This window comes from Cyphellophora europaea, assembly GCF_000365145.1.
Source record: "Cyphellophora europaea CBS 101466 unplaced genomic scaffold supercont1.5, whole genome shotgun sequence".
Classification (NCBI taxonomy): Eukaryota; Fungi; Ascomycota; class Eurotiomycetes; order Chaetothyriales; family Cyphellophoraceae; genus Cyphellophora; species Cyphellophora europaea.
In genome coordinates, this window is record NW_008481811.1 from 744,654 (window position 1) to 766,565 (window position 21,912).

The window sequence follows — 21,912 nt, forward strand, 5'->3', positions numbered from 1 at the left end:
AGTGGCGATGAACAACGATTCCTCAGCGAAACTGACAGGACTTGACGCGACTAGCGTTGAGATGTATATAGCCTGGTGTAATGGCGTCACGGTCTGCAGACAATGCGCCCGTCTCAGTGGCTCGAGAGGGGTCGCATACAGAGTAGAAACGACTGAGAAGGGCAGGGAGCTATTTAGTGACATGATAATGACTATTGATTCCGGTGATATTGACACGACCTGTGTGTTACTGCTATCTACTACCTAGCAGAAGATATAAAGAAGAGGAATAATAGATGATAGTCAAAAACTATCGGTAGGGAGAGCGTCTTGATATAAGCGCAAACCTAGAGGCAAGGGTATAGAGCCTCATCTGTCTGTCTCGAGTGATAGCAAAGCATCATCACTCTTGGTGGCACTCGGTGAGAGATAATCAGGGCACATATCTCCAACTTGCCTCCGTATTGTATCGGTCGCGTGCTCAACTCGAGTCGTTGGTAGGAATATCAGACGAGGCTGCCAGGACCGAAATGACTAATCCGCTTTTGGCCCACCCCCCGGAACCTCCGACGTCAGGCGTCAAAGATGGTAGTGAGAGGTATGTGATAATTGCCCTCTTCTGCCACACAGCATCTGGATCATACGAATAAGCGTAGCCAGCCACTAGCATCGACCAGCTTCCAGCCCGACAAACTTTTGGAATTCCACAACGCCGTTTTGTACGAGCCCGAACCGCCGCAAGCAAGCCTAGGTAACCTGCCACTTAGCCACTTCTTCGAGCGCAAGACACGCACAAGTTCCTTGTTCGTTCGCTCGGTGCAGCCAACACAGTCTCCGTTATCGTGCCTTCGTGTGCGCTCCTACTTCACTTCGCAAGCGCGCACTTCTCGCCCGCCCCGCAGCCCACTCATCTACGGAAGACCAAAGCAAATAGCAGCAGGACCCGGCGCTGTGCGGTTGAATAAAAGGAGAAGAACTTGCCAGGATGTCAGACGCCTACGCGCGCGAAGAGTATGTCATTTCCACATTCGCCTTTTCCCACCCATGCTCTGCCTCTGCGGAAACACCGTGGTACCACGTTTCGTCATTTCAGAGTCCCTCTTGATTTGCTACATAAGTCTTTACCAAGTTGAGCACTTGGGCGGGGAAAGATCTTGCTGGGTACCCATGAGCCGAGCATTGGAGTTGCCTTCCCACCTCACCCAGTCCCGTTCTTGGCTCCGTCTGCCGCATCACTCCCGTACTCGTTGGCTGAATCATTCCCCTTTTACAGGCAGAACAACAATCTCCTTTCCTCTCTTTCAGCCAAGACCTCACAGCTCAAGCACATCACATTGGACATTTACGACAACGCACGCGCACAGGATACGCTAGACAACACCAACGATGTCTTCAGCAGCATGTCCGATGGCATCAGGGGGAGTGCCGGCAGATTGGGGAGGATGGCGCGGCAGGTAAGACACCCGAAATTTGTGTTATTGCATAAGTATGCTGTACTGATACTGACGACATATATAGGGCGATAAAATAGCTGTGTTCAAGCTTGCAGCTATTATCATTGCGGTGGTGCTGGTGGCGTGGTTTGTCTTGGGCTGGATCTGGGGTCTGCTGTTTGGACGGTGACAGCTTCATCGACATTTATAGGCGTAAGCACGAGCCACCTGGACGTTCTGAGAGAACCGCAGCAACTGTCGTGCAACAAACCCAGATGCCAGAGAGATCACTTCCGGGTCGTCAGTGTTGAGCTTCTGGTTTCTAAGACAACATGAAACCAAAAACGCAGGGGGGGTCGGACCGTATCCTAAAAAGGAATCAGGCGTTGTCTCAGCGGACCTTAGACGCAGGCACAAGCAAGGCGTACGGTGTTTAGTCTAGGTTGAGGATAGATATGCTGGCCCGAATCTTTACATCATCTCTTGACCATCTCTCCGCATCACCTCACTTCTTCAAGCCTACACTGCGCCTCATAATTCAGCTTCATCTTCGACGGTTTCGCTGATGATGTTTCTTGCGTCTGGAATTGTCGAGGCACTGCCGCTCGGTATCGTTAAGTTCAGACTAATATAGTAGAAGCCCACGCATGGGCATTTTCGACTCGCAAACTTTCTCAAAGGGCGAAGATACATCGGTCCTGAAAGCCGTCATCCCACTGCCATGACCATGTGTGCTTCCTGCCAAACTGAACCTCCTCTAGTGCAACGACAGCGTCCAGCATGGCGTTGACGCCCATGTGACGGCCAAGAGTCGTGAGACGGTCAATCCTCATCTTGCCCAGATCTACCAAGCCGCCGACATCAGGCCAGGAAACCGCATTGTACGCATCCACGAACAAAGGCCATGAAATGAAGCGCCAGAGTCTTGGTGCGCGCTCAACGGGGTCAGCTGCGCTAGAGTCCTCTGTCAAGAATTTGAGGCCGTCCGATAGCGTCTGTCGATGCTCGTCCAGGAGGACTGCGGTCGTTTCAGCGCACTCTCGTAGTAGCGGTGATTTCAGGTGGTTCGACTGGAAGGCGCGGACGAGATAGACCACAGCTGCGGAGTGATAGCATCTTGCCGCCGTGGCCCAGTAGTGCTGCCACGTATCTCGAGGCGTAAGGGCGTCCGATGACGGTGGGAGCTTTGTGTAGTGCCGTTCGTACACTTGGTTGGCCCACGCGTTGGCGTCAAAGCAGAGCAGCGTCGTCAGTATGTCCCAAAGTCGTTTCGACACCTCCTCGCTTCCGCATCCCATCAAGTCGTCTGGGATGGCGACTGTTTCGTATCTGCGCCGATACAGCCCTATCCTCAGATCGTTGATCTCTGCCAGCGCCCTCAGGACTGACAGCGGACAGGGGCACGAACTGATCAGAATGCGATCCTCCAATCCTTCCAGAATGCCTTCACCCAATGCCTCCCTGACACCCTCCCTCCGTTCCAATTTCCATATCGGAGTCGTGGTTGCACTGAGCACCTCGATTTGCAACAGGTACGTGCACGCCAACTCCGGCTCAATTCCATGCTTGTAACTCTTCTCCAGAGCTGCCAATCTCTCCCCACCCAGACCCGGCGGACCGCCACGCAGCCCGCCGTCCAGCATATCAACACACTTCCATGCCGCCTCGAAATGCCACTTCCAGCCCTGTTTTCCGAAAGCGGACAGCTGAACCTCATTCCCCAACATCATCGTTATCAACACCAGCCCCGACCACCCGGGTGCCCTCCACTTAGCCTTACCACCAAGCTGTATTGCTCCCTGTTTAGGTTGCGTCCACGTCCCCGCGTCCTCCTCCTCTTCACCTTCCTCCAAAAGTCCAAGATGACCACGCAAGAGCGCCAGCGCTCGACCACGGTGCTCATGCAGGCGCCGCAGCACCACCTTACCCATCTCCCCCTCGGCTTGCCCGCGCGACACGCGGTGGCTGCTGACGGCATAGACCAAGGCATGCTGCATGATGCGCGGCAGCTGCGCCCACTCGGCTTCATTGAGCGGGCGTGGCTGATTCGGAATCGCGCAGCCAACGAGAAAGGGTCGCACACAGACCTCGAAGTAAGCCATCGCATCCCGAAACGCGTGAAGCTGCAGATCAATGGACAGTGCAAGATCGCGGTGCATTGAGGCGGTTAAGTGGTCCCAGTCCTCCCATGATATGAGATCTGTGTTCGGGTAAGAGGTGGTCGCAAGTTCGGTAGATGATGCCTCGGTCGAGGTGGAGGCCGGTGTAGGGGCTCCGGAAGAGACATCAGAACCACGACTCCGAGAGCTCGCCGAGGACGACACACTCTTGACCTTTTTGGAGCTAGCTATCGTGCTCGGCGTGGTGATGTTCCAATTTGAGGTGCGTGTAGCGTAACCAGGGCAGTCGATGCCATCCCGATGGCATCGGAGACAGCGAGGGGTTGTGCTATCACACTTGACGCGCCTCCTTCGGCATTTGGCGCACTGGGGACCAAGAGTTCCGGAACGCGAGAGCATGTCACGGACCATATGGTTGGGAATGAATTTCAGGGGTGGTTGCAGCTGAAGGTGCCAAACGATTTCCTCGGCCGCCTGGGTTGTGTTAGGGTATTTGGATCGGAGAGGCGGCACCAGAATTTAGCGTCGGTGCCTTCATATTAATACAACGTGGAAGCCTGAACCACAACGATACCGTCATCCGAACAGATTTCGCTCTCCGACGTGCAAAGGTTTTAAGATGCGCAGTCCAACCGTCTCGCCTGAAGAGCTGCCTGATGCCAGCACCACTCCACCATGCTAAACCTAGATAGGCAGGAAAGTGGCCAAGACTCTAACTCACAATGGCGTAGTTCGTTCTCGAGGGTCGACGCCCGAGGAGACATTGACATGATGAATTGGTGCGGTACCCATGAAAATGAGGCAGCTCGGTAGGACACATTAGTTGGAGGCTGTTCTGGTTGGGTAGGATCCGAGAAATGGTAGACAAGCTGCCTCGCGTGGCCGCCTTCTTGCAAGCTTGGCGTTTCATAATAGTACAAAGGATCTGGTGAGGCTATGAGTAAATCTTGAATGAATTAAACGCCGCCGTATGCTGAGCATCAGAGATTAAATATGACAAGAAGGATGATCATATGCGCGCTCCCATGCCTGCTCTGACTCCTGTTGGATGTAGACTAACTTCATTCAACCTTGCTGAGATGATAAGGACTTGCTGTGCGAACCAGTCGGTATTTCAGCCCAATCTCCTAGTGCTGGCGGTATTCAGGCAACTCCTGTTCGGGAGGAGCCGTATATCCATCCTTCTTCCCGATAAGTCTGACACCTCTGGCAACAGCCCGGAGGACGTCGATGATATTAAGGACATCCAGTAGTGCTCTTCTCCCTTTTGCCTTGGGCTTCACCTCCGGCTTGATGAGCTGCTCTCCCACTTGAGCATTGCCTTCATCATCGTAGTCAATCGCGACCCGAGGGGCGTAGCCTGTCTCTGCTCCCGGGAAATCAACGAGTGGCCTCTCCTGGAACTGCTTCGGCCGATAGAAAGGCAACATGATGAGGCTTGTGACCATTGCCAGGATGCAGGTAATGAACACAGAAAGGCCGACGTTGAGGTCGTTGTAAGAGAGTGTGTCGGTGGCCTCCATTGAGTCCGTCCATCCCAAGATACTCAGGACCAGGTTCAAGAGAACTCTGGCAACGACAATGAGCTTCACGCTGATCAGCTTGCTGAGAATTTGTGGGTCCAATTTTTGAATGTGCGCTTGGTTTCGCAGAACGAACGGGAAAATGCCCATGATCGCAATGATGAGGGTCAAAGTCTGTCATGGTAGTCAGAATCAAGTAATATGCAGAGTTGCGGAAACGTACATCGATGATAGCTAGAATGGTTGAAGCTCTCCTCGAACTTCTGTCCATCCAGCACTCAACTCCAGTTGTGATAATATATCCAAGAGTGGTGGCTAGCTTGACAGGTATGACCTGCATGACGAATAGGTACCGCTTCTTGAAAAACTTGAAGCCGCCGTACTTTGGATTTGAGAAGAAGGCAACCTGGGTTTCCCAGTTTGTCGTGGGTACGAGGTAGGCTATAAACAGAAGGAATAAGGCGTGTAGTGTGAACACTTCATAAAACTCGGCAAGTGCCTCGACGTAATGCGTTGCACCGTAACTGGCGACGCCAATGAAGCAAAGAACTGAGAAGACCGGCGCCGTCACGATAATCCGGATGAGGCTAGACAGCAAGGTCAGTCTAAAGCCCAGGACGTATGGGGGTTTCCAGCACTTACTGCTTCTGTACGCGAGGCTCTCGGTAGTTGCGTGCCTGGCCGAGGACAAGGTACCCACTGACGATCAGGGTTATAACCATGCACGGTATGGAGATATAGATCATGAGATCGTGGAAGGTGACGCTTCCGGTAATGGGATCGGCTTGACTGAGGTCGTCAAAGTTTGTGGGGCAGCTTTCTCCTTCGTCTTCGTCTTCTTCGTCATCGTCGCCGAGGAGCTGCCGTTTGGCAAGCTTCAAAAAGACATCCGCCATGATTCCAAGCTGTGGTCAACGAAAAACGAGATAGTGGATGCTGAGAAGCGACGAAAAAGTAATTCAGGTCTTGAGGTGGTGGAGAATGGTTCCGACAAAGGGCCTGACTGGGCCAGTCTTATATGCTTCAACTGGCAACCATGTTCAATGATGCAATGCACTGTGACGGGCAATTTGGGGCGCATAACGAGGCTAGCTATCGTTGATGCAGATTAAGGCTCCTGAAACGCCATAAATAACCAACTTTTCTCGAGCTAACATGTTCTGGCGCAGCGTAGGCCCCCTGAAAAAAGCCCTCGACGTCGCTGGTACGGCTAGGTCGTCGACGGGATGCATGGGAAGGGCAAGATCCCCAGGGGGCCTGATGCTCAAATGCACACCACATCCTACCTTTGGCATAGTTGAGAGGACTGCCATTTGGGATCCTTGCGACACAACGACAACGTAGTTAGTGTCCCGAATCGGATGCTGACAAGTGCGAGCCAGCAGTTGCCAGAGATGAGCAAGGAGCCCGATCAAACAGGAGAAGAGGTGGTAATGTGGAGAGCCCACATTCCTCAATAAGCTAGCGTAACGAAAGATCTTGGCATCAAACCTTATCTGTGTTCACCTCAGCGCTGCCGTCTGTACCTTGAGATTATCAATTCATCTTACATCTCAAGACGATAAATCATTCACCAACCCAGCCAAGGCGTCGACGTCATGTTTGATGTTCCAGACGCAAAGAGGTAAAGTACCAGGCGCCCTGCGATCATCCTGCAACCAGCTGATTCAATTTAGAATAAAAAGATCCCGCCTTGAAAGTTGGGACGGGGAAGAGCTGAGCAGATCATCAGAGGCCGAGACACCGGCAGATTTGCTGGCCAGTGAGGCAGACTCCGGGACAGCTTCGCTTCCGGACTACGGCTTCACCTACGATTTCATTGCGCCTGCAACGGAGCATGCCGCGCCTACTCAAAGTCGGCCAGACGAGGCAGAGGATACGAGCTACGAATTCCGTCTGTTCGCACCCACTTCCAGAGTGACTCCGCCGCCAAACTCCAAACCATCGACAGCTGCTCCCCTGATCACCCTCCAGCGCTCCCCCTCACCGTCTTCCCTTCCCACCACACAAGAAGGCCACTTTCTACGCCCACGCCCACCTTCCCAGTACTTCACCTCGCCCACACCCGCCCTCCTGGCGCAATACTCCGCCAGCTCCATCTCCGCCTCAGCCATCCTATCCCTCGCCCACACCCCCTGGCCAGGCACCGCCCTGCCCTTTCGTGTCACCCATCTCCGGACTCACCGACAGACGCGAGCCGCCCGCCACCACGATCCTACAAACCCTTCCACAACCACAGCCACCACCACGAATCAAGCAACTCGCCCGCGAGCCCGGAGACCCAAACCGAACAAAAAGCGCCGCATCCTCATTCGTCAACGCCTGGCCGCTCAGCTCGCCCGGCAGCGGCAACAACAGCTACAGTCCACACCGAAGAAGGCCGCCGCTAGGACCGAGACAGGTGAGATCCAGCTCCCGCCGGAAGATCGCGAGAAGCGCACGGCACGTAACAGGGAGAAGAAGGTGAAACGACGGCAGCGCGAGCGCGAGCGCAAGGCGGCATTGCGCGCCGATGGGGCTGACGACGGTGTTGCCGTTGCGGGTGGTGGTGGTGGTGGTGACGACGGAAGTGTCGGTGGCGACAGTGTGGGAGCAGACATCAGCGGCGGAGAGAACGGGTGAAGACGTGATGAAGATAGGAAGCTGAGAGGCCCGTATGCTGTGTCGATGACAGAGCGCACCTACTGTGCCCCGGCCAGTGGGCCAGACGAGCTGTGCTTGCCTGTCAGTGATCTACGTGTTCAATATATATCCGAAACATTCTTGGTCATAGCAAGGTATTGTGCGTGTGCGTCCGGCAATAGATGTGGCATCCAAACGAACATACGTCCAGCCGCGGGACCCGCACGCACACCACAAGCCGAACAATACAATATTTACGGGTTAATCGCTGCTCTGTTACGGATACGTGATCCAACAATGCTAGATGTCATGGAAGCGTCCGCCTGCTGCCATGCCTATATGTATGCGCCACGCAATGCCCCACGCTCAAAAGCCATGCAGTATGCAAATGCAACCAGTCGTCAGTTTCCATATCCGTTTTCATGCAGCCTGTCCGTAATCGTGCGGAGGCCCGAATTTTTCTGGGCTAAGAAAGCCATTGGCTATCCCGGAAGAGCGCCGGACTGCTACGTCGGCTGCGATGTTAAACGATACCGTTGTAACCAGATCTGACGGTATCGGGCGCCTTATGAGTATGAATCTCATAGAAGTCGTAGCTAGCGTCAGCTCAACTAATCCATGTCCTCGTCTTCATCAAGTCCGTCATCATCGTCGTCTAGGCTCTCCATCGCGTCTTTAATATATTGGGCGGCCTGATTATAGATATTAGCACTATATCCCATTGACACGCGATGCAAAACCATACCTTGGGGTCCAGGTTGAGCGCCATGGTGAATGCTCTCACCGCATCTCCCTTCGACCTCAGCATTTTGTAGAGTCTGCCCATGAGGAACCAAACGTTCGCCTCGTCCGGTGCCACGTCCTGCAGGATCTTCAACTCGCTGAGCGCTTCTCGGGGCTTGTTCAGCATCATCAGACATCGTGCCTTCTTGAAGCGGCTCAGTGCGCTGTTGGGACTCAGGCTGCAGGCACGCGAATACATCGCGAGCGCCTCTACTGGCTTCTTGAGGCGCTCGAGCACAACTCCAATGCAGCAGATCAGGACCGCGTTCGTAGGATTAATTCTGGCGGCGGTGCGGTAGTGTTGTTCCGCGATGCTCCACTTGCCCATCTTCTCGTAGACTTTACCGAGACCATACCAGGCATTGTAGTGGCGGCTGTCTGCGGCGATGGCGGCCCGATAGGCATCGAGCGCTTTCTCAAATTCTTCGTTCGCGACATATTCATGGCCTTGTAGCGTGAAGCCATAGGCGAAGCCAGGGTCAAGTTGTGTCGCGCGTTTGAAGCAGCGTAGGGCTTGCTCGTGCTCGCGTTGAAGGGAGAAAGAATTGCCTACCGCAACCCATGCCTGTGGCGACAGGCGATCAATAGCCATCAACTCATGGGCGAGGAATGCAAGCTCAATATCAGACTTGAGATGCCAGAGACAAGTAGAGTAGACTTCCATGTCTTCAAGTCGAGAGGGAGCGAGCTGCCGCACTCGGACGAAGAACTTCTCGGCATCAGCATAGGATGCTTGCTCATAGTACGACTTTCCAATCTGGGCAAGGATGTACGGCGTCTCGCGCTGCGTGGACGGGAGGGAATTGTAGACCTGTATGGCAACGTGACAGTCGTAGTTAGAGAGTGCCATTTGAGCAGTACCCATCTTGTTGTGGAGATCGAAAAGTGCTTCCAGTGCTTCCAGATGCTTGTTGGGTAGCTGCGGCTGTGGCTCGGTCCGGACTTTGTGGTTGGCTATCGATGGGACAGGAGGTATTGTTTTCTCTCTGCCGTCCACTTCGTCGGATGAGCCAGTCCTTGTACGATTCCCACTGACCACTCTTCCCACAGTTGACGCCGTTGCGGTTCTACCTTTGATGGTCGGTGCACGAGCCTTCTTGATGTCCCTACCTTCTCGAAGGCCTAATGAGTTCGTGAACGATGAGAGCTTTGAAGAGGTGGCACCATTGGCACTGGGAGGTCTCGAGGTGTTCAGCAGCCTGTTACTCCTCCTCGTACCCTCGGCACCGTTGATCTGTGACGCGGCGGAATTGGCAACATGTCCTGAGATCGTTCTCTTAGAGGGAGCTGCAGGAGGGGCTGGATCAGGGAGGATTGATGCTTCGTCAGATCCACCTTTGGCCTTGGCTCGTGCTCGTGTGATACTTGGCTTGAATCTCGACCCAGGTTCAGCCGAAACCTCGTTTGCGCTTTTTGCCTTCCGAATGGGAGCGGGTGGAGCCTCGTAGATACCACTTACAGGTCCGCCGTGGAGAACACCATCATCTGGGTCTGCAATCGTTGACGGTGTGGCGGTTCCGTCTTCCTCTATAGAGCTAGCCAGAGTGTTGACGCTGACTTTACTGCCGTTGAGCTTCTCCCAAAGTGCTGTACTACCGTGACCGGTGGTTTTCGAAGTCGACATAAATGGATCTCCGCTCGTCTGGTTGAGATTCGTGGCCTGAGCTTGTAAAGGCAGGCTTGTCGCAGAGGGCTTGTCTGCGACAGGCGCTGCTGCATTGTCGGCCCTCGAGGACTGTGCATGCGCTTGCTTGGCGATAGCTTCCATTTCTGGTGACAGTTTGTAGATGTTGGGGAGACTTACGCGTGCGCCAGCTTCGCATAAGCCATCGAACGCATCCCACATAAACGGATTCAGCCTGAGTGACTGCGCCCAAGAGTCCACAGCTTGGTCGAGGTTCTTGTGCGCCTTCCATAGCTTGCCCTTCAGGCACAAAACTGCGGCAGCATCTGGAAGGTGCTGCCGCCGTGTCTCACTGTGCTGATTCCAGGTACTTCTGTTCTGCCATAATACTTTGCTCTTGTCAAGGGCGGATAGTCCGTCGACGAATCTCCCGAGCTCTAAGCATGCTTGCGCAAACACGTAGGCGCACCCCAAATGTGACCCTCGAGAGCCACAGGGCCGGGCTGTATCGTAAGCGGCTTTGACAAATCCAGACTGGTACTGGCAGTGAGCGAGTAGGAACGCAGCCTCGGCCGACCTTGACTCGTAAGCGACTAATCTTTGTGCAAGGAAAAGTGCATTTTTGAGTAAGTTATTGTCTAGATCGTAATATATGAGGTGCCGCAACTGGGCGGCGATATGAGGTGCTGAGGGCGCCATGAGAACATGAGCCGGTGACAAGTGGCAAGTAACGCGTCCGTGGGGCGGAGACTTCGAATATCGCAGGCAGGTGTCTAAGGGAGCTGCTGTAGACGAGGCAAATGGCCAACGCGGGTCATCAAAGATGTGGTACGGTGGGTTGGGTGACGACCGGCGGGCAAAACAATGCGCGTGGATGTGATCCAGTGAAGGACCCTCTCGGGGAGTAACTCAACAGATCGGACGTTGAGCAGAGTTAAGATCCATCTCCAGGTCCCAAAAGAGTCGTGGAAGGAATCTAGGGTCGTACGGTATGGAAATACGGATACTGGGTTGAGTGGTTCAGAGCAGAGGCTGGGGTGTTTGGTGTTTGCCCATGACGGCTCCGGCGCTTACCAGTGCACCGCAGGTGGCTGCGAGCAATGCTGGTGCGGGCCGGAACAACCACGCTCCGGTGGCTGGAATATCGATTTGTGGCGGGGAACTTTTGGCATTTACCACTCATCTCGGGAAAATCGCACCTGCCTCAATACCGACCCTCACACAAATGCGCAAGAACTTTCTGGGACGCGACTCGTAGATCCAAGTACGATTCTCGTCCAAGATGGCCAAAACGGCCGCCAAATCCCTCGCTGTCCGCAACAGCGTACGCCTGAAGCAAACGCACCTCATCACCCTCGGCATCCACGTTGTCTTCCTCTTCTTTGCGTTCACCTTACGACGCTCGCTATCCCTATATCGCTATATCCTCCTTTCTGTGCCCGCACTCCTGACTGAAGGGTACCTCCATGTTTTAGCAACACCGACTTACGGCCCGGACGGAAACATCCGCTCCGCAGGCTCGGACCTTTCAGAGAAAGGCCTGACGGAGTTCATGTGGGACATGGTCTACTGGACGTGGATCAACCTAGTGGCGGTGATAATCTTTGGGAACATTGCGTGGTGGTTGTATCTGGTCGTGCCTGCATACTCCATCTACGCTTTGGTCACGACTGCGAGTGGAGTCAAGGGTATGCTGTCCGGCATGGGTGGTGCAGGTGGAGAGGGTGGTGAAGCCCAGAGTACTAGTAAGAGGCAAGCAAAGATGGAGAAGAGAGGTGGGGGGCAACGGGTAGCATATCGGTGATATAAGTATTTCAAGAGAAATGACATACACTATCTTCAAGACCGCTCTGTACGCCTCATGATGGACTGGCTTCCCGTTTTTTGTCCCGTATTGTGTCATCCCCAGCGCGAATCTCCCGCTTCCCCTGGCTCGTCCCGAGAATTCATATCATCTGGCGCGTTCCAAACTCCAATGCATCGAACAGTGTTCATTCGGGGTCCTTCCGATCTCCCAACAGCCACCGGCTCAAACCCAACTCTCCATACAGGCTCCTCCACTCTGCGGTCTCCTCTTCCACATACTCGTGTACAAATTCAGCAGTCTCGTTTGCTTTCTCTCTTGACCACTCGACGCTCTCTTTGACCCCGTCCTCGATCCTATCTCCAGCCCTCGCCATTGCTAGATTGAAATACTCGACATTCTCCTTTGCCTTTTGTCGAAGTCGTCCTGCCCCAACCTTGCGCTTGTATCTCCGCATCAACACGCCGAGGAAGTACCACAGCTTGATGACAAGCCGCTGGATGACCTGCTTTACCACCATCGTGATGCCATGACTGAGGAAACCTTTGTAGACCTCCAGCTCCAATCCCTCGTATAACCCACTGTAACCTTCGTGCTCGACGATGCCGAGCAATGTGCTTAAAAGCGTTTCATGAAGCAGCTTTTTCTCAACTTGCTGTTTCTTGCCGCTCCCCTCAACTTCATTCTCCGCGTCCTTCTCGTATTCCTCTTCTTTCTTCCCACCAACCATCAGCCTCGTCTTCGCCAGCGAGAACGGGTACATGATCGCACTCGCAATGGCCTTGCTGCTCGCGCTCAGCATAAACGTCGTAACTGCGCCCGGCTTCTCCCGCAGCCTCCGCGGCAGACTCTTGCTCAAGACGGCGTGCAGCGCAAACGTCAAGCTCGGGTTTAGCGTCAGCAGCATCGCAGCCTGGTACCCGGCCCAGAACCCTTTCAAGCCCTTCTCATCGTAGATCTCCCTCGCGATATCCGTCATGCTGCTGCTCCCGCTCTGCTCCTGCTCGTTCGGCGAGTCCATGCCTCGTGTCTGCGTCTTTGCCACAACCACGCTGCACGGCATAATGGCTGCCTTCACAGCCGCGCCCGAAATCCAGCCCACAGCTAGCTCTTCCGCACCGCTCAGAGTGCGTCCTCCCCGGCGATGTCTCAGCCTCGCCCGTAAGAATGAGTAGATTAGGAAAAAACCACCAACATCCAACATAGTTTTAATGGTATCAGGTTCCACACCTCTCCACAAGCCTTTCCAGCCGTCCTTGGACAAGATCTTCCGCACAGCATCCTGAAAGCTCTTGTACTCTTCATCAGATGCTTCGCTCTGGGCTTTCCGCAGGTGACGTTGGATCTGCCGACGGGTGATGATGAGATCGAGTGGATAGATTGCGACGTTAGAGACGGCCGCACCCAGGGCGCCGGACACAGCATGCCCTAATGCGTCAAGAATCGCGGACGCAGTAGAGGATGAGGGACTCGATCGGTGATGAGCAGGCTCTTGAATGAGATGATAGAGCTCGAAGGCGTCAAGCTGGGAGTTGTAGATGGAGCCCATGGTCGGATTTTGGATCGCTCCGAGTCGCGCTGTCGCAGAAAGCAGGATTTTTGAATATGTGTGATCAGAGGATACTAGTCAGGAGGTTGGTGCGACCGCATCGCCATCTACATAGGGTCGACGGCCGTAGCAGGTGAGGAGGGTAGAAAGTGTTGAGCGCGTCACTCCAGCGCAAGTAGTTCTACCCCACACGAGCCACTGCCTCGGGACCCGCAATGATGCAAGGGCGATCACCCCAGACGAGTCACATGTAAAGCTTGTGAATGCTTCGGTTCGCATCGCCATCAGCTTAAAGTATTGAATAGCCCTGCCCCATGACTATTTGTGGACGGGGAGAGGGCTCGAGATCGCAAATTTGCAAAGTTAACGTCGGTGATGGCAGGGTAAATATCAGTCCCAGCGCGCACACAACCACTTCCGGGGTATCTACATAAGTGGCTCATGGACTACTATGCTAAGCACAAAGGCTCCTGAGCCCGTTTGCATAACGCCATTATACCTGCTTTACCCGCTTCAAGCCCCGTCCAAACATCCCGTACTCCTAAGATCGTGTTGTGCTCCCGAGCTCGGAGACCTCCAAGTCTGTCCAGTCAAGCGCCTTGGTGCATCCATCATTATTTCGTATACCACCCCTCTTCCCCTTCAGGAGCAGTACTAAACTCTCATGCTTTGCCTCCTCCTCAAACCATGCTCCTCCGCATGTAAATCCCGAGCTAGCTTTTCGTCGGGGTCTAGGTCGCTCTCGGCTGTACTTTCTCGACCTTTACTACCTGGCCGAGCTATCGCTTCAACGGTTGCTTGTCCTTTCGTGGACGCTGACAAACCATTAAATATCGTAGCCGAAGTATTGCTGGATGAGCGCCGGCTCTTTGTGCTATTGATGACAGTATGTCCGCTGACAGCACTGGAACCACGACGGGCGGGATTCGGTTGGGCCTTGCTCGGTGACCGATGGGCTTCTGGAATGAACCTCTGCACCTGCTTGGGCTGCCGTGAAGAGTGTCGTTGCGAAACAGGTGAATTGCTGGTATGTGGCGTTCTTTCCCCCTTCGGTTCTGACTCAGGTTCCAGCTCGTCATCAATCGCATGCTCGGGCACGGCATAGCCTGTCGAAAGTTCAATCGTAGGTTGATGGGCTGAGGGATTCGGTTGGATCTGGTCCGGATCTTCCTTTACGGTTGTGCTTGCAGAGGTAAGAGACCTGGCAGGCATACTATCGACTTGCATGGCATCTGTGTGCGCAGAACTGAACACTGCTGGTTCGGTCTGGTTGTAGTCGATTTCAACACTGTTATTCAGTTGCTCGTGATTGCCGGCCGGATCGCCAAGTAAAGCTGGGTCAATCATAGCTTCGATGTCAACAGGGACTTTGGTGGACGCGGAGCTGTCCAATCTGCTTCGCTTGACCTGTATGTCTCCATCGCTAGGTCGAGCAGGTCTCTTTGAGCTTGTTGACCCGCGAGGCTTGGCTGGCTCCGCGGCCTTCGCTGGGTCAACTCTACCGAACTCATCATGCACACACCGACGCTGTGCAGTCAGTAATGAGGTTAAGACGACAATGGGCTGACATACCTTGCTTTTGCGGCACTCATCACAGGCCTTGCTCCGGCTCTTCTTACTAGAAGGCGGTGTAAGACCATTTGTCATAAAATTGGGTGGATCCGTCATTTGCGCATCCATGGACAAGAGGTTGTTTTGTGGTGCGGTAGAGTTCGAGCTCGGAGTTCCATTGAGCTGCAGAAAATTGTCGCCAGAAGTTGGCACGAGCCCATCCTGCATGGCGACAAATTCAAGAGGGCTCTGACTTCGCGAGAAAGGAGGCTTCGCATCCAATGTCGGTAATGGCTCTTCCCTGTGCCTGCACTTGACGCGTCTTTTTCGACAGGCGTCGCATGCCATTCTGACCATGGCTGACTTCGGTTGAGCGGGCTTGGGTTTCCTGCCGATATCCGAGCTGACGCCGGACGCGGATTCTCCAGGTTTGTAGGGCGTGACCACAGAAGGAAAAGAAGGCTCCCTGTTCCGCAGCTCGTCTTGCTGCTCATAGCTCTGTGCTTGCGCGGCTCTTCTGGACGACGTCCTTTCGCCTGGGATCCTGTCTGGTTTGGCCTTCTTCGGCTTCTTATCCGTCTCGGGGAGCTCCTGATCGTCGCTATAGACCCAGCCAGGGGCTTTCTCGTGTCCTATTTTCCATGCACACCAGATGGCAAACGTCTTGATGAGCTCAAGGGGATCACCATGCTCCTTTGGAATCGATCGCTTGACTGCTTCGATGGCCTTTTTGGAGATATTCTCTACCGGTAGATCCGCTGCGATGCGTGCAGTCCGGTAAAGATAATCTCTCAGTGCTTCTAGGCCCATTATCTCGCTTTTTGGATAATGCCTGAAGTTGTACTCGGCTGTCTGAGGTTCAGCATCTATCCGCAGATCGTCGATTTCCTGCCAGATAGGGTGTGCGCGAAGATACATGTAGTCTGGATCTGTCTGGAAATCTTCCATCACATCTCCTGGTACAGGATCGTCTTCCAGATACTTGATCAATGTGTACCACATGACTTTCTGGAAGAAGGGATATCTGAAGTTCGCACCAACACCAGTGTTCTTCTCGATAGCAGCTACCCTAATCTGCAGCTCGTAATCGATGGGAGTGAGAAAATTGCCGCCGATCACGAGGCTGTCTTCTGGAGTCCAAACAGAATGGATCCATCCCGCCGGGATGAACGCGGTGTCGCCCTCATGGAGGTCCACCCTCGTGACGTTTCCGTCGCAGAGATCTGGAAGCCAAGTGTCGTTTTGGTTGCTAGAGTTGCACCATTGCTCGTACTTTCTCAGATATTTGTCCTCAGGGGGGATGAAAAAGAAGACCTTTGTGCCTTTGAGGATATGGTAGTAAACAGAAGACCCGCCAAAGTCGATATGAAAGTCGGTATAGCTGTCCGCCACAGACATTAGGCAATAGAACTGCACAGACTTTTTCTTCTTGTCTGGATAGCGTTCAAAAGGCCAAACGCTGTCTTCGAGGTCAAGGTCTCGTACAGCCTTGGGTCTGCGGAGAACGCGGCCTAGAGGCGTCTCAGAGACTTCCAAGCTGATGACATTCCGTATAGGTTTCTCGCCAGGTTCCTCATAGTAATCAGCCCATTTACCGACCGTCCAGATGCCTTTGGTCTCCTGGGTCTTCACGTCGATCACACCGAGGCTGTGCTCTGGTCCTACAAGCTCGGCAACTTTGCGTACGGTGAGATCTCGTGGCATGACCATGTCAAGAAGATCTTGATCACAGTCGATCACTCGTTCTTTGACAACGTCTTCTGTGGGGCCGTAATCTGGTCCCAGTTGTTTGCCGTCAATGTCAACGAGCATTGTGGACGATGATTCGTCGGACTCTGGTCTTTCGATCTCACGAGCCGCGCCGAAACGAGGATTCCATGCAGCTGGTACGACAAAAGGCCGCTTCATATTGTCGAAGCTCTGCATGAATTCGGCGGTGAGTAATTCCGGTCGGACTCTGGCGAAATCATCGGCCTGAATGGCATATTTGCCAGTCTTCAACGGTTGAATGTAGTGATGAAGAGATGTCTCAACGGACGATTTGATGACGCCCTGGTTCAATCCAGCGTAATCAATGGCTGTTCTGGCACGGGAAGATGTCCGAACATATGTCGTTGAGCCATGGTCTGGTTCACACTTCTTGCAGATAAATTTGTCCACCGTCCGAGCCTCGGCCTTGCTTCTGATCCCGGCACAATGAGTGTGAAACCACCTGTTACATGCATTACACTGTATCCACTCGATTGTACCCTCGTCGCCATCAGCAATTCTCTGCTCGGTCTTCCCACATTCAGCGCACACTTCAACCTGTAGAAGTTCGGGCTTGAGGCGCCGAGGTTTTTTCTGATTCAGAGGAGGTGCGATAGGCTCGTGGAACCGTGTAGCGTCGCCGGAGTCGCTGAATGTAGCTTCCAGTTGCTGATGGCCACTAGAGGATGGCCGGCCATCCCACTGGCTGTCTGTTGCAGCCGCTGCCGCTGGTAAATCGTACAAGTATTCTTCACGCTCATGCTGGTCGACTTCCATCATGTCTGGAGACGGCCATCGCGTTTGCCCCGTCCGATCGTAAGTTTGCATCCGGTCGCCGGGGATAATTCGCTGCGGTTCAGGGTCGGAGGATCGGTGTAGTTGAGCATGTGGTATGGAGGGCGTGATTTGCTTGCTGAAGTTGACTTCTTGCCCCAGGGCCAACAGAAGGGCCGCCGCTTCGGCATCGGGAGGTCTGTTTTGATTGGGTTCGTAGCTTGTGATCGGTCGGGATGGCTGCGCCCCCCACTCGACTGTCGGCAGTCGGTCCGACTTTATTCTTTTCGCAGGATGCTCGTAGCTATTATGAAACTCGGTGGGACTGATATGGGAGGTGGACGGCCTAGGGGCTACGTAGCCGGACGCATGGCCATTCGAATGGAAGGGGCGTGGGCTGCCATTTGTGAGGGTGGGAGAGTTGGCAATTGCGGCGCTTGCAAGATCATCGATGGTAGAGCCAGAGCGGGTATGGTTGGGGCTTTTCGCTGAGCGTGCATTACGATTTTGAGAAGTATGACGCGGTACCCAGCTCTGAATACCTGACTGGTGATATTCCACGCGCTCATGATACTCGGTAGCCCTTGTATGCAGGCGGGCAGTACCATGACTGTCAATACCTAATTCTGGGTACACATGCTCAGATTTCGGTAAGGAACCAGCATGAGACAGACCGAGGCCGTCCAATGGTGTGGTGTTGCTTATGTGGTCGGAGGAGGTAGAAGGGCGTGCGGCGGAGACCGTGGGTTCGAGCGAAGGCTCAGGGGAAAGAGGTTCAATATCGCCTGGTAATAGAGGCTCCGGACTGGTGCCTCTGTACGTGTGGCCGGCAGCGCCACGGCGCCATAGTGTCGATGTGGGCATGGTGAGCTCACAGTGGCTGTTCGGAGGGAGTCTTGTCACTGCAACGGCGAGGCGGGGTACGCAGTCGGTAGGGAGTTCATAGATGCGGAATGCATGTGAAAGTTACATGAGCAGGAGGCGCCGGAGGACATCGGACAGCGCGTCGAGACCAATAGCAAAGGGAACGAGAGTGCTGGCGGCGTGCGCTGGGAAGCAAGAGATACACGCATTCGACGAGGTCACTTCGATCTTGCCGCTTGCCGCAGTTACGCACTAAACTCCTTTGGGACATCACCGCAAGTCAACTTATCCTCGACCTTCATTTTCCTTGTCGAACACCAGACACATTCTCGCATGCGCTGAACCCAGTAACACGTCGCTGTACGCTGATCTACCAACTGTTCGGTCGCGTGTCCCTGCATCGCTGCCGAGACGCAGTCTATTCCGCAGTCCCAAGATCTGCTATACTGTTGGCAGAGCATTCTGCTCCCAACCTGCTCGACAGTCCTCCCTCACCCAGCACTGATCCTGCTAGCGCATACGTTCAATAGCCGTCACCGGCAACATTCAGTATGTCCCGGTCGAACAAACTGGCTCCGGAGGCCAACCGCATCCTCTTTGTTAAGAATCTTGCCTACAATATTGACACCCCCGCCCTCTTCGACCTCTTTGGCAAATTTGGGCCGATCCGACAGATTCGTGCCGGAACCGACAACAAGACCAAGGGCACTGCTTTTGTCGTCTATGAAGATGTTATGGACGCAAAACAGGCTTGCGACAAGCTAAACGGCTTCAACTTCATGAACCGATATCTAGTCGTGCTATACCATCAGCCGGAGAAGATGCGGGATCTGAAAGATGACATTTCTTCGCGCATGGAAGACTTGGAGCGCAAGAAACAGGAACACGGGGTTGACTGAGAACTCCCCTGATCTTGTGCCGCCGTTGCGCTTCACGAAGCCCTTCTAGCAGAATTTTCCCTCTGTCGATTAATACAGCGCCCATTTTACAGTCTGCCAAAGACATTTTAGGCCCTCCCCAGAGACCATGTGGATAAGCTCATAAGAACATACTTCGAACATGTACGCCGTTGAGCGTCAGCAGTGATGAATATGGCCACCGCCCGTCCCGGGCGAAGGTCATGCTTCCTTTACACCAATCACCGTGGGAGGCTCCAGGCAAGCTTACGAAGAATCGTCAGACATCGACGGTGCAGTTCACAAGTGCCAGCCAACTGGTCCAGATTTTGTCAGTGGCTGGCTTAGCGAAGGTGGCAGTTTTGGATGTTGTGAGGCTTATCAAAATCCTCCCGACTCCCAAATTGTGATAGGAAGAGCGTCCCATGATACGCCGAACAGGAAGCAGACCTGGGTTCTAGTTGGGATGGAACTACTCGAGTACTCTATATGAGATGCCCTTCTTCTGCGGAAGATAGTTGCCCTTGATATCCATTGATCAAGGAAATTGTTTGTAATCGCAAATGCGGATTCCTTCAGTCTCAATGACCTGCGAAGCCATGCAACATCGCCCGCTCATTTCTTCTCCCAACTCTCCACCCGCACATAGTCCTTCCAGCCTTTCTCTTCCAAGTTGGTAGCTTTAGCCATGTTCTCGCGATCCATCCGTTCCAAATGCGCCTCCACCCATTCCCGAATCCTCGCATCACTGGTTCCCACAATCCGCGCCGCCAGCAACGCCGCATTCGTGCTGTTCCCAATACTGACCGTCGCAACCGGAACGCCTCTTGGCATCTGCACGATGCTGAGCAAGCTGTCCAGCCCGTCCAGGCTGCTCGCCTTGACGGGGCAGCCAATGACAGGCACAGACGTCACCGAAGCCATCATGCCAGGCAAATGCGCAGCGCCTCCGGCGGCCGCGATGATGGCTTTGATGCCGCGGCTAGCGGCGGCTTTGCCGAAGTTGAGCATATGCTGTGGGGTACGGTGGGCTGAAGTGATGGTGACGAGGTATGGGATGGCCATGTCGTCGAGGAATTGCAGGCCGGGCTTGAGGGTTGCAAGGTCCGTGTCGGAGCCCATGACCACGGCGATGACGGGCGAGGGGCTCGGCGTAGGATTGGTCTTGATGAGATCACCTGCGGCGGAAAGTATGGACTGGTTGGAAGCGGACGCGTTACCTCTTTTCGCGCGGATAGCATTCACTAGCTGGACTAGAGGGTGGATTTTGGTTTCACACTCGAACATTGATGAGCCAGTTATGGTGATGTGACCCATTTTGCGGCCGGGGCGGCCGGCGCCCTTTCCATAGAGGTGGACGCGCGCGCCAGGGATCGTGGCCGCTTGCTTGGCAACCAGGAGATGTGAATCTGGCTGCGGACCGCCAAGAATGTTGAGCATGACGGCGGCAGTGACAGCCAGGTCAGTTGAGCCTGGAGCGATCGTAGGGGCGAGATTGGGGAGGACCGCGCGAATTTGAGCTTCGTATTGTGACATGTGGCATGCATCGATGGTGTAATGGCCGGAGTTGTGTGGTCGGGGCGCGATCTCGTTGATTACCAGGGAATCATCAGGCAGGAGGAAGAGCTCCACGCCGAAGACGCCGGTGCCTGGGAAGGTGGCAACGGCGCGACGGGCGAGGTCTTGAGCGTCTTTGAAGATTCTTCGGGGCACGCCACGCGCGGGAGCGTAGACAAGCTTGCATATGCTGTCTTCATGAATGGTTTCGACGGTGGGATAGGCCAGAGTGCAGGTTTCGTAGTTTGTCGAAACGTCCTGTGATGTCTTCACAACCATAACGGCAAGCTCCATCACGAAATTTGCCCACTGTTCGGCGTAAAGGGGTCTGTTTGAGAGAGCCTGCAGAGCGGGCTCGATGTCTGATACTGATTTGACAGGGTAATTGCCTCGGCCATCGTAGGCTTCAGTTCTAGACTTGAGCATGAGAGGGTAGCCCAGCTTATCGGCAATCTCTTTCAGTCCCTGAGGTTCAGATGTGCCAACAGCTGTGGACTTCGAGGTTGGTATGTCATATTTTGCGTAGTGCTGCTTCTGGATGAACTTGTCCTGGATTGTCCTCACCGTTCTCCAGCTGGGTTGGATTCTATTCCATTTCGTGCCAGGAATTGTCGCTTGCTTCTCTTCCAACTCCTCCAAGATCTTGGTATCGACGTGCTCGATCTCATACGTTAGCACGTCTGAATTGACTGCGAGTGCTTCGACATCAGCGGCTTTGGCGAAAGATCCCGTTACGTGCTTCTCGCCAGCAACGGCATTGATTTGCTTGGCTGGAGCATTGTCACTGTCAAGGACAGCCACCTGGATGTTGAGCCGGGAGGCAGCCTCCACCATCATTCGGCCAAGCTGGCCGCCTCCGAGCACACCAACAACGAGATCGTCCATAATTTGCCTCACTTGAATCTCACCTTGGTTTCCAGATCGGAGGGCTGTTACTTCCGGTGAACAGCTCAAGTTTTTCTCCAGGGCCAGCGGTTGGAGAAGGCTTCGGCTTGGCGTGGGGACGGCTTGGCACAGGGCGCCATTGGAATTCACTGCCTGACAGACGAGTTGCACCCCCCTGACACTAGCTCCAGGGCGACAG

The 21,912-nt window shown here is 54.2% G+C and overlaps 10 protein-coding genes across 10 annotated transcripts; 4 read left to right on the forward strand and 6 right to left on the reverse strand.

Moving 5' to 3' along the window:
* Positions 1-964: 964 nt before the first annotated feature.
* On the forward strand, positions 965-1,602 carry HMPREF1541_05549 (uncharacterized protein; the record flags this gene model as incomplete). The annotated part of the gene is made up of 3 exons (XM_008719889.1): positions 965-990; positions 1,253-1,433; positions 1,498-1,602. The coding sequence occupies 3 exons, from the start codon at positions 965-967 to the stop codon at positions 1,600-1,602; spliced, it is 312 nt and encodes a 103-aa protein (XP_008718111.1).
* Positions 1,603-2,086: 484 nt separating this feature from the next.
* HMPREF1541_05550 (uncharacterized protein) lies at positions 2,087-3,571 on the reverse strand (the record flags this gene model as incomplete). Its single annotated transcript, XM_008719890.1, has 1 exon — positions 2,087-3,571. One exon carries the CDS (start codon positions 3,569-3,571, stop codon positions 2,087-2,089), a length of 1,485 nt encoding a protein of 494 aa, XP_008718112.1.
* Positions 3,572-4,659: 1,088 nt separating this feature from the next.
* HMPREF1541_05551 (uncharacterized protein) lies at positions 4,660-5,951 on the reverse strand (the record flags this gene model as incomplete). Its single annotated transcript, XM_008719891.1, has 3 exons — positions 4,660-5,229; positions 5,279-5,642; positions 5,698-5,951. 3 exons carry the CDS (start codon positions 5,949-5,951, stop codon positions 4,660-4,662), a joined length of 1,188 nt encoding a protein of 395 aa, XP_008718113.1.
* Positions 5,952-6,653: 702 nt separating this feature from the next.
* HMPREF1541_05552 (uncharacterized protein) lies at positions 6,654-7,677 on the forward strand (the record flags this gene model as incomplete). Its single annotated transcript, XM_008719892.1, has 2 exons — positions 6,654-6,679; positions 6,732-7,677. The coding sequence occupies 2 exons, from the start codon at positions 6,654-6,656 to the stop codon at positions 7,675-7,677; spliced, it is 972 nt and encodes a 323-aa protein (XP_008718114.1).
* Positions 7,678-8,288: 611 nt separating this feature from the next.
* On the reverse strand, positions 8,289-10,783 carry HMPREF1541_05553 (uncharacterized protein; the record flags this gene model as incomplete). Its single annotated transcript, XM_008719893.1, has 2 exons — positions 8,289-8,369; positions 8,423-10,783. 2 exons carry the CDS (start codon positions 10,781-10,783, stop codon positions 8,289-8,291), a joined length of 2,442 nt encoding a protein of 813 aa, XP_008718115.1.
* A 583-nt stretch (positions 10,784-11,366) lies between these two features.
* On the forward strand, positions 11,367-11,888 carry HMPREF1541_05554 (uncharacterized protein; the record flags this gene model as incomplete). The annotated part of the gene is made up of 1 exon (XM_008719894.1): positions 11,367-11,888. One exon carries the CDS (start codon positions 11,367-11,369, stop codon positions 11,886-11,888), a length of 522 nt encoding a protein of 173 aa, XP_008718116.1.
* A 187-nt stretch (positions 11,889-12,075) lies between these two features.
* HMPREF1541_05555 (uncharacterized protein) lies at positions 12,076-13,437 on the reverse strand (the record flags this gene model as incomplete). The annotated part of the gene is made up of 1 exon (XM_008719895.1): positions 12,076-13,437. The coding sequence occupies one exon, from the start codon at positions 13,435-13,437 to the stop codon at positions 12,076-12,078; it is 1,362 nt and encodes a 453-aa protein (XP_008718117.1).
* Positions 13,438-14,091: 654 nt separating this feature from the next.
* Positions 14,092-18,375, reverse strand: HMPREF1541_05556 (uncharacterized protein; the record flags this gene model as incomplete). Its single annotated transcript, XM_008719896.1, has 2 exons — positions 14,092-14,964; positions 15,010-18,375. The coding sequence occupies 2 exons, from the start codon at positions 18,373-18,375 to the stop codon at positions 14,092-14,094; spliced, it is 4,239 nt and encodes a 1,412-aa protein (XP_008718118.1).
* A 551-nt stretch (positions 18,376-18,926) lies between these two features.
* HMPREF1541_05557 (uncharacterized protein) lies at positions 18,927-19,274 on the forward strand (the record flags this gene model as incomplete). The annotated part of the gene is made up of 1 exon (XM_008719897.1): positions 18,927-19,274. One exon carries the CDS (start codon positions 18,927-18,929, stop codon positions 19,272-19,274), a length of 348 nt encoding a protein of 115 aa, XP_008718119.1.
* A 612-nt stretch (positions 19,275-19,886) lies between these two features.
* Positions 19,887-21,713, reverse strand: HMPREF1541_05558 (phosphoribosylaminoimidazole carboxylase, ATPase subunit; the record flags this gene model as incomplete). The annotated part of the gene is made up of 1 exon (XM_008719898.1): positions 19,887-21,713. The coding sequence occupies one exon, from the start codon at positions 21,711-21,713 to the stop codon at positions 19,887-19,889; it is 1,827 nt and encodes a 608-aa protein (XP_008718120.1).
* Between the last annotated feature and the right edge of the window lie 199 nt (positions 21,714-21,912).